Source organism: Rhinolophus sinicus, chromosome 5 (genome assembly GCF_057876585.1).
Source record: "Rhinolophus sinicus isolate RSI-liver-muscle chromosome 5, RSI-T2T, whole genome shotgun sequence".
NCBI lineage: Eukaryota > Metazoa > Chordata > Mammalia > Chiroptera > Rhinolophidae > Rhinolophus > Rhinolophus sinicus.
Window position 1 is genome coordinate 14,256,219 of NC_142505.1, and position 13,689 is coordinate 14,269,907.

A 13,689-nucleotide genomic window follows, 5' to 3' on the forward strand; every position below is an offset into this window, starting at 1 on the left:
TTTGTGTTCTATATTTCATTTATGTTTAAAAAGTTGCTGTTAAGTAGTCACAAGAGGCAGAGCACAGAACCAACAAGTTCAAATAAATGGGCTGGTGCTGCCAGAGAAAAAGAAAAATGTGTTATCTGTGTTTCTAAAAGCTGCTGAGCCAGATGTAGCCAGACAATGAGGAGCGAGAAAGATGGCCCTAAAACTGGGGAGGATGCCAGGGAGACTTCTCCCCACCTAGTATCTGCAAGAACATCGCCTAAATGGGGCCCCAGGTATAACTTCAAGCAGCAGTGCCTTGCCTTTGATTCAACTGTCTCAGAAGATAGCAAGGGAGGGGCTAATGTTTCTTCCCCAGCCAGAGACTGTCCACTGGGCACAGGCCCTTGTTCATTTACACACACACACACACATACACACACACTGCTTGCAGGCAAGGTTTTAAATAAGGCAGGACAATGCAGAAGAAAACCCAATGGGCTTGAAGATTTGGTGGGGGGAGCCACTATTTTCCTCTAAAAAGAGTTTTGGGGGACCAGAACATACGTTCTCCATAAATTGCTAAGATTAAACATAACACTAAAGAAGAAACTGGCAAATTCAACAGGTCACTACAGGGTATAGCCCAGCCTTGGAGAGGTGGGAGTCCTCTCTCCTCTGCTTTTGGGGTTAACCTTGGAGGGGAAGCCTGAGACAGAGACATAGCCAGACTTCTGTGGTCAGCGAGAAGGTTGAACTACTGTTTCCCTCACATGTACTTCAAACTAGATGGTCTTCACAGGTGCTTCACTGTGGTGCCCTTTCTCGAAGATTACCCAGAAGCTGATGGCTGTAAAAGGTAATCTGGTTGAAATCGGGATAGGGGGTGGAAACTTCTTCCTCTAACACCCCTCCTCTTCCTCCCCTGAACCCAGGTGTAGAATCTGCACCACCCCCAGATTGGATGGTCTCTGAAACCTGTCTGGTTCTGCTGTCTGGAGTTACTCCGTTCTCTCCTCTTCCACCCTCCAAAGTCCTCAGCTTTCCATCCAGACTTTACCAGTGATAATAAAAATAAACCTTAGAGCTGTAAATAATGGCATTTTAAGCTGGCTGGGCACTTTAGCTGGGAAAGTATTACCTCATGTCCAGGCTGAACAGTGGGTTTTCACAGGCACGGGGCTAGATGCCCACACCCCAGCAGGCAATGAGGGGTCTGGGCGGGGGAGGAACAGAGGGTGACAATTTCCAGCACAATGGACGCCCATGGTGTATGGCTTCAACATAGTTTAAAATTAATAGTCGAGTAAAATAGCTCACCTTTCACTTGAAAGACAACAAAGTGAGTACTCTCAACATAGCCAATGTCTTTCTTTCACCAGCCATATTTCCTCCATTTTGTTTTTCAAAAAGGAGATTCAGACTTGCACAAGTGTACTGGGGTCTAGGAAAGTCCCCCTAAACTCTGTGCCATATTCTCCTGCCTGGGAAGAATTCCCAGAGAGCTCATAAAGCACATTTCTTTTCATTAAACAGCTTTGCTGAATCTGCCAGTGAAGAAATTCTGATATGATGTTCAACTTTTGTGGGATGACGTAGCCTTGTATTCTTTCAGGAGGTTCCTTCAACTGAGATAGATTTACTGGGCATCCACCATGGGGCAGGCATTGTGCTAGGCACTGGGGATCAACATCAAGTAAGAAAAAATAGATCCCTGCCCTCACTAGGCTTCCATTCTAGTGAGGGAGACAGAAAAGCAATTAGATGAAACAATAACAAACTGATAGGTGTCATGAAAGAATTAGAAAGTCAGGGAATACAGTGTAGTGGGGGGATGGTCAGCTATTCCCCTTGAACTAGACCATCAACGGGGCAGACCCTGACTCTACAAGACAGCCGGATTACATCCACTCCATTACCTAACCCTGCGTACAAATGTACCTTTTAGTTGAAGAGACTAAGACATTTAAATCCTAATGTTTTCTGGCAACATGACTTAAAGAGCTCCAATGAGTTCATTCCTTCCTGTGAAAGAGGTTAGATGCTCTTTGTGGAGCTGTCATTTGCACATACACGCAGGTTAAAAATCAGCTCTGCTTCCTGGAGTGAGCCTAGCTCTCAGAATCTTTCTTCCCCTCAAACTGAGCCAACATCTGGAAGACACATGGAGGAAGATAATTTAATTATCTTTTTTTTTTTTTTTTTTTTTAAATATCAGGAAAAGGAGAATAAGCAAGGATCACTCTCCCAGAATTTTTCTCAGGCTCCTGGATAATTTTACCAATCCAAGGACAATATCTTTTCTCTATCATTTTAATTTCAACTCAATAATCAGATGGTTTAAAAAAGTAATGACCACTTCACTTGCCACTCCCTTCACTAAGTCCTGCTCTCCAGGGGCGACCGCTATTACCCATGTCTATTTATATTTCCTTTGATGATTATTTCTAAATCTCTAGAAAACATGCCTACACTACCACTTCTTGATTTATCAGATTTAGACATTATCTTACTGCATTCCTGCCACTATAGACAAGAATGTATCTCACATAATGCCTCCCTCTGTTCCTAATTTTAACAGGCAAAATCATTACTCAGCTCCTCTACTGCAGCGATTCTCCAGTGTGAGCTGCGTCAGAATCACCAGGTCCGTTTGTTAGAGCAGATTGCTGGGACCCACCCCATCAAAGTCTGATTCGGTGATTCTGAAGTGAGGCCCGAGAATTTTCATTTCTCACAAGATCCCAAGGGAGGCTGAAGCCACCGATCCAGCAACCAAACTTACAGAGGCACTGCTCTCGTGGTGACCTCTGCAGTTTTAAGTAACCTATAGCTATTTCTTGTTTCATCAAGTTTTACAGTATCTCTTGGCTTACCCGTTTAAAAAATTAAGATACTGAGAGAGCTTCTGCAGTTCCATTTGTACCTCTACACACTCAAGTTTAATGACGTTGACACCTTATACGATAATCGTAACCCTGATTTGAGCTTCATTATAAATACTGAAAACCAATAGTGCTGATGTAATTATGGCTGCCTGGTTATTGTTCACAGTAGAACCAGAGTGTCAGGATTACACATCCTCCTCTACAGGTTCAAAGTTAAACTCCCAGAAGACTCAACTTTTACTTAAGGCAAAATATTTCTAGTCTCAAGGTCCTTCTCTTCCTTACACTCTTCTTCTTGCTTAAAATCCCACATTTTAATTTGTTTTATATTTGAACTATAACATATTGATCATATTTCTATTTTTCTGGGATTTTTGATTGTCTTTGTTTTTGTTTTTTTCTTATCTACAGAAGAAATATAGTCCATCTACACCATATCCTGAATATTTGCTACTTTCTTGTCTGTCTATTGCTGGCTTCATTCTTCTTGAAGTTCATTGATCCTCTGTTCTAAATAGATCAACTATTTTTTAGACTTGCTGCACAGATGTCATTCAGGGATTTCTTGTTGTTAAGAATTTTGGGAGTTAGTTCCACAGTTTCTTGCATCCCACATCTTACTCCTTCTAGCTGTCACCCTTGTTTTGTTGGAGCATTATCTCAGGTAATTTCCTTGGAGGGATCACTAGGGAAGTAAAATTTCTAGGTCCTTGCCTTGTCTGAAAAATTTTTTCGACTTCATACTTGACTGTTAGGCTAAGTATAAAATTCTAGTTTCAAAATCACTTTCTTTCTGAGCTTTGAAGCCCTTATTTCACTACATACTAGCTAGCTTCCAATCTTGCTAAAAAGGGGTTTAATGGACTACATAGTAGGACCCTAATTCTGTTGTAAGATGCCATATATTCCCCAATATCACCATCCTATTCTTCCAGTTCTGGAAGCATTTAGAATTCTCCTGAAGTCTCAGGAGCAGTGACATTTCAAAATGATGTATCTAGGATATTTTGGGTTTCTAAGTTGGTGGGCCCTTTAAATTGAAAAAAAAATCTCTTGGGGTGGCTGGTTAGCTCAGTTGGTTAGAGCGTGGTGCTAATAACACCAAGGTTTGTCAGTTCGATCCTTGCATGGGCCACTGAGAGCTGCGCTCTCCTTAAAACACACACACACACACAAAAACAAAACTCTTTAATTTGGGGACATTTTATTCCATTATCTCTCTTCTAATTTCTTCTTCATTTTCTCTGTTCCCTTTTCCTGATAGTCCTATTATTTGGATATAGGACCTTGGAGATTGATCCTTTAGCTCTCTTTTCTACTTACTGGGAGATTTCTTACCAGTATCTTCTAATTCTCCTATTAAATTTTTGTCTCTGCAACCATATTATTAATTTTCAAAAACCCTTTCTTTGTTCTCTGGTTCTTCCCTTTAAAAAGAAATAAAATTCCACTTTTATAAAAGACAGGCTATATTCTTTAATTTCCTTGTGTTTATTACATAGAGTTTAAGTTGGTGTTTAAATTTTTATCATCTCTTCTATTCCCTGAATAGTTTACTTCCTTCTAAGTCAGTTATTCTGCAGGTTTACTTATTTTTTTTTCATGACCACATTTCCAACCCCCGCCCCTCGCCCCAATCTCAGGTTTCCTTGGTTGTTCATTCATATTTAAGACTAAGATAGAGGGCTAATTGGAAAATCTGCGGGAGTGTTTGGGGGATGGTGGGAGCGGAAGCTGGCTCTTGCATTTGGAGAAAGGCCAGAAGTAAGGCTCTCCCCTCGGGAACGTTCTACCCACTCTATCTCCCAAGCAGTTTATTCAGTTCTTTGGAGGAGAAATGCCTGGTTGCTTGCTATTCAGCATGCCTGAAGCATGTAGGGGTGTGCGGGTCAGGGGTGGGGGGAAGTCAACTCTTCTACATAACAACCATTACTTAACACCCCCTCCCAGCCCATTTCTCACTTTTGCACCCCGTGTGACTGCTGCTCCAGCCACGTCTGCAGCCTCTCTGTGTCCAGGGGCAGAGAGGCACTCAACCTCTCTATGTACCATGCAAGTTTCACCCACCAACACTCTTCCATCTTCTCTACTCACTCCAGAAAATTACCAGACTTCCTCACTGGCTGATGCCCCTTCCCCTCCCACAGTATTTACCTTCCTGTTCTGATTTACTCATTTCGAATGGGGTCCCAGAAAGCACGGACATAAATATTTATGTTTGGCTGACCACCTTGAACCACAAGTGACCAAGAACAGCATTTTCATACTGATTCGTCCTGCATGTCAGCTTTGATCAGGATACTGGAATCCAAGAATGTCAGTACAGGCTCCAAGATGCTCTTCACTAACCAACGCCCACTCTGTGCCACGGATGGATCTGCAGAAATGGGAGCTGGGTTCACTGTGGAAGGTGTGCCCAGGGCAGCAAGATGCTGAATAGAGTAGGGACTACCTCACTGGGTCATTTGAGAGATGTAACAAGCACAACATACCCTGAAATCATTCCCCTGAGTACCCGGAGTTTGGGCCACTCCTGTCATACAAGTTTATCAGGCCAGCAAGATTCCACCTTAGAGAGCGAGAGAGGAATACAGCACTAGGGGACTAGTTCTCTAGAAATTATCACTGTACTCTGATTTACCGAGTCCCCAGACTGACCTCTTAACCCCACTCCACTGTCAGGAGATGACGCTAAGTGGTACTTCTCAGTCAAGGTAGCAGTCACGAAGCTTCCTGCCCTGCGTCTTCATCTTCTCTTCCTCTCTTCTTGGCCTTGCCCCTTCGCACCATCCCCTCCACTCTGCCTCACCCACTGAGATACCCACTGCCCTCCTGGTGTCTCCCCTCAAATCCATGACCAGCAGGACATACTGGCCACCCTCCAGGGCACTTGTGTTTTGAAAGAAAGTTCGTTTGAATTCAAAAGAAACAGACAGAAAGGAAGTGTTGCCAACAGGTTGTGTGCATATGGGTGGCGGGCACTGTTAGCCCTGCCCAGCTCCCTTCATGACTGCTACCCCATCCCCCGCTGATGAGAACGCAGGCAGCTAATGGCTCACATGTGCAGTCTTCTCCTGTCCTCCACTGAAGGGAGTCTCCTTTAAGGAGAGTTACACTCCCCTTCCACACCCCACAGCCAGCCAATGACCGGCTAGTACAGGGTGCAAAAGGCCAGCCCCCTTACCTCAAGCAGAGGACAACTCTTTGGTGTATTTTATGCTCCAGAGTTCCCTGCCTCATGCCAAGGCTAGACTTCAGCCCGTTTCCTCTTTTCCTTACACGTTTCTCCCAAGAGCACAGACTCATGAGACCAGGGGCTCCCAAAACAATGTCTCAGGCTTTGCTTCAGGGAAACCTGACCCAGGATCACAAGGGCTAGACTTTGGGAGAAAACAAGAAAGCCTTGACAATTTCACCACTTAATTGAACATCTGGATGGGCTTCTCCAACCCCAAGCACCTCTCTGGGGTTGTGTTTACAACTCTTATCTGCAAGGCATGGCTCCCTGATCTGCTAGGTTTCCCATAAACTCAGAGCTGTCAGAAAAACCACGGAGGGCAGGGCCGGTGGGTGGCTCCACAGCTTTGCCCCACCCTGCACAGGAGTCTGGGGTCGCCCCCAACCAGGTTTGCCTGATCTTCCCCAGGGTCCTGGATCTGTGGTGGTCTTGAGTGTTAAACAAAGATTTAAAACAGACCTGGGATCCCGGATTCCTTGCATATTTTCTGCATAGTAGTCGGCACTGCTCTTCTCACAGATGGCTCAGGGCAGCCAGGCCAGTGTGGCTGCACAGAATTAGCTCACAGGCTCACTCTGGCCTCATGTGGCCTTGTCCAGCCTGCACCCCGCCCCACCCCAAAGCTCCTCCACACAACAGCACATCGTGGGATCTGATGAGTATGGGACAGGGTGGGTGGCCCACTTGCACTCACAGTGCCCGGGCTTTCAGACCCATTTGGGTTGGGCATTTTTAATTGAACCACCAATTCTAGCAAGACGAGGTTCTTGTTTCTCCACCCCACTCACTCCCCCACCAATAAATCATTGACTGAGCACCTACTATGTGCGGATCTAAGCTCTGGACCCTGTCTGGGTACAGGGAGCAAGTTCAGGGGCCAAATGGTCGGTTCATGACCTCAAAGGGATCATTTCCTAATTGCTTGAGAATAACCTCCATGTGTTTAAATCACGTGGCTGTTAGAAGCAGCACCCAAAATCATAAATTTCATCATCTGCAGATCAGGGAAGGGAGGCCCTGAGAGGGGGTGTGCGTTGGCCTCGGCCCCCCAGGCAGCCAGGGCCATGACTTCTGCCACATGTCCCAGCTCCCTGGGGTCCCAGTTGGGAGCTTCACAGTTCTGACCTGATTCTTTTGCGCAATCTTTTGTCCCTTTTTCCAGCGGAGCACTGGTGTCAGAGCCGGCAGTTCCCGCTGCTCCTCGCCAGTCACGTGCTCACCCAGGCTGTAGGCGGCTTCAAACACGATGGGACTGATGACGTCCTGCACTCGCCGCTGAAACGATAAACAAACATGCGCATGAACTGCTGATACCAGCTGACATTCGCGGTGCATTTCATAGTTGACAAAGGCCTTCCACAGGCATCGTCTCATATGAGCCTCACAACCACCCTTGTGAGGTAGGATTTTGTTACTTTCCTATTTTCAATGAGGTAACTGAGGCCGAGAACAATTAAAGTCTTGTCCAAGGTCAAGCTGTTAATGAGTGGGGGCTTCTCTTCTCTACCTTGCACGGTGCTAAATCATCTTCTCTTTTAGCATATGGAAGACATTACCTTACTCATCCTCCAAATATTCTTATGAGCTCGTTGGCGGGCAGGAGCGCATCTGCGCTCTCCCTGCAGTGCTAACCCTTTGCATTCGTGCTGTTTTGATGATCAAAGCTCTTCTGCATTGAGATAAATATGTATTTTGTGTGAGAAAAAGAGACCTGAGGACACTGAGGGGCCCGGCGTCTTTCCCAGAACTCGTCATCCCTAGATCTGGGATAAAAGTCTGACTTCTGGCCTTGTGCTCTTTCCTTTGGAACCCAAGGACTTTACGACCCATGGGGACGAGAGGTTGAGAGCCACAACAGGAACGCAGAGGAAGACAGGGGAAGAAAGCCTACAGTGAACACCTAAGAGATGCCAGGACCTCTGCTAAGTGTCCTAGAGACATGAGCACCATGCCCAAGCTAGGGCTTATTTGCCTCCATTGTGTACTACAAGGAAAATAAAGGTGCACCGCTAAGTTCCCCAGGGCACAGGCCGATTTTGAAGCCCATTTGTTCATCCCTGGAGATCTTGGCCTTTCTGCACAAGATGTCACTGTCTCTTGGGGACTCTGGACCCCCAGGCTCACAAGTTAGAGTTTGAGGAGGGCTCAAGAGTAGGTAGTTCCACAGGTGGGGCCTGCCTGCTCTGTGGGAGGTGAGCTTCTAAGTAGAACCACGTAAGTCTGAGAAGTGCCACCAATGAGCCAAGTTCCCCCTGCTCTGCCTCTGTCACAGGAAAGATGGGAGGGAGGGAGCAGGACACAGGAGAGCCCAGTCAGGTCATGAGAGAAGCTGGGTGGGCTGGCAGAGGCCAACCACAGGGCCATGAGCAGAACCAATCTGCGTGAAGGCTGGTGGAGTTTGGAGCAGATCAGTGCTGTGTTCAAGACAAGAGAAAGTCCTGAAGTTCCCAAGAGGCACACAGTGAAGAGTTTGTTTCTATCGCTCCCCGACACCCAGCGCTCCTCTGCAGGGGTAGACAGGCCTGCCTTGGGGAATTCGCCCAGTCTAAGCATATGCAGGCAATGGGTAGCTCATCACACACTACCCTTTGCTTTCCTGACTTAGCATACATCCTGGAGATGGTTCCATGTGGGTACACAGAGCCCCTTTTTAATGGCACAGAGCATGTGACTACGGATGCCCTTACCGGCCAACTTTTGGACTCAAAGCTGCTCTGACAAGCAAATGGGTGGCAGGCAGCCCATGAACTGTAGTAGCATCCTCCAAGATGGGTTCTGTGAACCTCAGTTCCCCAGGGGGGAGGTAAATAAAAGGGTCAGTGATCAAATAAGTTGGGGAGATACCAGGTTAAACAAAGTTAAAAGGTTTTTATTCTGTTTTATTTCTCGTTTCTGTTTTTACTGCAATTGTCTCTGAGAAAAAGTAGGATGGTCCCAAGTTTATTGGGTCATGGGACCCTTTATTTCTTCAAAGCTCCCCGGGCTGTTGAGTAGAACACACTTGGAGCCCAGGAGAGGAGATGGGGCCCAAGTGAGGGTGGCGTGGCGGGGGGTGGGGGGGACAGAGGTGGCCGCGCCTGTGGCTGCTAAACTGGGGGGTGTGGAGGACAGGGCAAAGGGGTCCAGATGACTCCGGGGTGACCAGCAGATGATGTATATCTGTGTTCGGAAAAGCATTCAGCTGGGAATAGATTCAATCATTCAGCACAAATACAATACAGGACCTGTCCAAGGGAGTAATGAGGGAGGCTTTGGATGAGCTGCTTTCAGAAAATTCTCTTGAACTTCAGATTTGAGCAACACATCTTTAATATCCAGCCCTTTCTTGGAGCAAAACACACACCTGGGATCCAGACCCACTCTGCCTGCTGACTCTGCTAAGCAGAATTTAAAGATTGTCAGGGGTGTGGAGAATAATGAATGAGTACAATCTTCATGTTTTTATGAATAAATGCTTTTAGTGTTTCTTCAAGGTTGACTATTTTAAGTGTTTGCATTTAATCCTTCATGTTGAAATAAGTCAGTTATGATGTTACTCTTGGGGGAGAAGTCGAATATGGGGATGGGGGAAACAGAAGTAACCTAACGCTTCCTGACTACCAAATGTATTCAAGACGCTGGGCCAAGGCGTTATCCCACTTAATCCACATAACACCTGAGCTGGTAGATTATTGCTCCCATTTTATAGGTGAGGTAACTGAGGTTCAGGAGCTCAAATAAACTGTACTCCATCCTAAAGTGGTGGAACCAGACTCTTAGAACCTAAAGCAAAATGACTTTCCTGAAAGTCCATAAAATACTATTTAAAAATTATCCCAACTGCTTTAGGTTCTGACATCACCCTAAAAGTCAGCTGTTCACTTAAGAGGATACAGAAGGGGGGTCAGACAAGTATGAATGTCAATAAATGACAACTAAGAAATAAGGATTTGAAGCAAGGGCTGTTTCTCAATGTGCAGCTATTCAGGCCATGATCGTCATGCAGGAAAATCTTAGGCATGGCATCGCTCATTTGGGATGAGTTCTGGATTTTGTGGATTTTGACGTATAGGGGTGCAGATGCTGTGCTCTGGCACTGATTGCATGAACCTGTCTTAACTAAGAAATTTGCAAAACAACTTATTCCATGTCCTAGTTGCTCTGGGCAGAGGGGATCCAAACCACACTGAGCCATGGGTGGAGGCAGAGGAGGGGGCAGCAATTAGAAATGAGCCAACACCCCCAAAGGATGGCCCCTCGTCCCACATTGTGCTTGTTCCATCTGAGCTACAAAGGAAAAGTAGCAGCAACATTTAGTGGTTTCCTTTTCATTTTTGGAAGTGCAGCATTGCAATTAAATGGAGGAACTCCTGAGGGTAGAGAAGGAGGCTTAGGGTTTTGGCACAGACTGTAATTGCTGAAATTTTACTGCTTAAAAAAAAAAAAAAATCACCACTACAAACTGAAGCTTCTGAAGTTGAACAAACACTTATTCCGAAAGACCAAAAGGCAAAAATCTACCTTTTCCTGCTGAAAATCTATAGGAGTCTCCTGTTTTGAAACTGAAGGAGCCCTCATGGAGAACACCACCCAGACTGGTGGCAGAATTGGCAGTGGCTGAAGTTTTACAGGGAACTTAACATATGCTCAAATTGAAATTTATTGGGTGCTTACTTTATGCTAGGCAATGTGCTGGGCCCGAGGGAGACAGAGATGAAAGACTTTCAGGGGAACAGGCAAGCAGTGACAATCGAATGCAACATGCACCAGGGCAGAGAAGGCTTTGGGGACACAAATGAGGGACATCTGATTCGGACTGAAGATTGGCAGGCCCCCCAAAGGAGGTGCCCAGGCTCAGTCATAAGACAGAAAGACATTAGACAGAGAGCAGGCGGGAGGCGTGGCTGGTCTAGCAGGGCAGAGGGAGTATGGGGTGCCCAGTGCATTGCCTGTGATTGCCAAAGGTGGGAAAGCTGGGCTTGTGGGCAGGAGTGAGGGGAAAGGAGGCTGAAGCAGAGAGCAGATCTCAGGGGGACTTACAGGTTGGGTCGCCTTCACCACAACAGCCCAGGAGAGCTGGGAAGGGGTCAGACGATGCTAGAGACGGTGTTATAGAAAAATCTCTTTGGTTTCTTGGATTGATAGGGGTGAGACTGGAGACAGGGAGGCCAGGAAGGAGGCTGGACAAGACTGTGTTCTAGAAAGATCCATCTCACTGTAGCATGGAAGTGGACTCATGGGGGCAGACCTGGAGACAAGCAAGCTAGGAAGGAAACTGCCATTGGGGTTCAGAGGAAAGATGGTGAGGGCCTGAGCCAGGACACAGCAGCGAGGATGGAGAAAAGGGGAGAGATGTGTGGGGGATTTAGGAAGAAGAGATGATAGGACCTAGTAACTTATGTGGGGATAACAGAGAAAGTTATGGGAGACGCTTTGCTGTTCGGCTTGGGTGAGTGAATAGGCACAGTGATGCCACTCAACATCGCGGGGTACCAGGAGAAGGAGCAGGTGTGCAATGAGGTTAGGTGTGGGCATGGTGAGCTTTGTTAGGGCACAGATATCCCCTGTCTCCAAACTAGCTCCACAAGGCACATCCTTGGATATACACACGTGGGCCCAAACTCCATGCTTCCTTTTCTCCTCCACAGAAGCATGTCCCTGCCCCACTGTCCAGGGTCAGTCTTTCCCACACTGACTCATATATATAGACTCCTCTCGGGCCCTCTGCCTATACCATAAGCTTGCCCACCCATCTTGCCAGGGTTTTGCCCTCCTTTAGGCTACATCCTCCTCCTTCCTTGGCTCACCTCACATGCAGAGATGCTCTCTTGGGGCTCCTAGAGGAGACTACAGGGCTTCACAGGGTCTGCGGACAAGTGGGAGTGAGAAGCTCAGGGAAACAGGCGGGAGGCGCCATCCGACAAGATCCCCGTTCCTTCATGAGAGCCCTTCAGGCTTTTGCTTCTCATGAACTACCTCACTCCAGCAATGAAAGAGAAGAAACTCAGATGGGAAATCCATCAGGGGAGGCCCATGACAGGCCGGTGTCACCCACGCATGGGTTTCTACTAGAGGAGACGACACTCTGCCCTGTGATCCTGGGGCATCTAGGCAGTTGTCAACCAGAAGCCTCAAAGTCTGTTGTCGCCTTTCCCCTGTGGAACCATGGAATTTTCACTGGCGAGTGTAAAGTACCATCACATCACATGACCCCATCTATCTGGTCAAAGGAAGAGCTGCATTACTCTTTGGGGGAAACACCCAGGAGGACTCAATTCTACCATCCTAAATAAGCAAGACCTCAGTACTATGCACTACCCGGAATTAGAAACTTACCTCCCAGCTGCTTTTCTCCAAGAACTAAAGGGTTTTCACTGCTCTTAGCTCACTAGCAGCTACAGTGGCAAACTAAATGAAAACAGGAAGGGCTGACCTCACTTTAAATCGGCAAATAACACAGAAGGTCAGCAAATAAGCCGCTAGCATTAAGCCAGATAATTGGTTTGGGGAAAACCCTCTAAGTGTTTTTTAAAGAAGCCTCAGGATTTTTTCTTTTTCCAAACATGTGATCTTTTTGGCTTTTCCACCCTGTATCCCTTCTCACTATTTCTCTGCTCTCCACACCCAACTCCACTTCTGCGTACGATTACCTTGCGGGCACTGTTAGAAATGAGACATCTTCAAAAGCAAAATGGCTTTTCCTTTATCTCTGTGACCCTAATGATTGGAATGGCAGCTAAAATGTTATAGGCGAGATTATACTTCTCATAAGCTTGAAGGTTTGTTAAAAGCAAACTGAGGGATATGCATTTCCAGTAATAATAGAGTAACATTGAAGATCTACCCTCCCTCTGAGAATGAGTAGAAAAGCTGGACCACACACACACACACACACACACACACACACACACTCACACACACACACACACCCTGTTTAAAGGTTTCAGGAAACTTTCAAGCCAGCCCCAAAGAGAAGGACAGAACACTGAGGTGACCCCAACTGGCAGCGGCACTCTTCCCCTGAGCTGTTTCCAGATTTGTAAGCAGTGTGAAATGGGAGGTGAAGAAACGCAACGTGAAGTGGTGGCTACGAGACCAAGTTCTCGAGTTTCTGAGCTGAGTTTCTGGCAGTCCGATGAGTGTATGAAGACAAAAACGTAAAGCTCAGTGCTAAGGCCTCCGGGACCTGAAGGCCAAGGTCCCCAAGGGAAGAGGAAGCACATGGAGACGAGTCCACACCACATTTACTCTCAAGGCGTTTGCTGATTCCACAGCAGCACCGGGTTATGAGACTAAGAAACCAGGCAGAAGACAGTGACTACGGTGCTGAGAAGACAAGAGAAGATGTATTTAATTCTTGATTGGACACAGCAGGAGAGAAGACCAGTGATCCAGAAGGTGAGTCAGTAGAAAATATCCATATTGAAGCATGGAGAGGAAAAAGGATAGAAAATACAGAAATACATGGAAGAGACATATAGGCACCAGTGAAAGGAATAACATATTTATAATGATATAATAAATAATCTTTACAGTTATGTAAAACACCTAGCAAAATGACCTGCATCCTGTAGGTGAGCAATAAATGGTGGCTAGGATTATTTTTCCATAATTCTT

General features: G+C 46.4%; 1 protein-coding gene across 1 annotated transcript in view; it reads right to left on the reverse strand.

Annotated features, from left to right (window-relative positions):
• The window catches only part of ITGA9 (integrin subunit alpha 9), a 303,581-nt gene that overhangs the window by 137,707 nt on the left and 152,185 nt on the right, over positions 1-13,689 (reverse strand). The window contains exon 16 of the mRNA XM_019727631.3: positions 7,219-7,368. Within this exon, the coding sequence (XP_019583190.3) occupies positions 7,219-7,368 (150 nt within the window). The remainder of the gene's footprint in view (positions 1-7,218; positions 7,369-13,689) is intronic.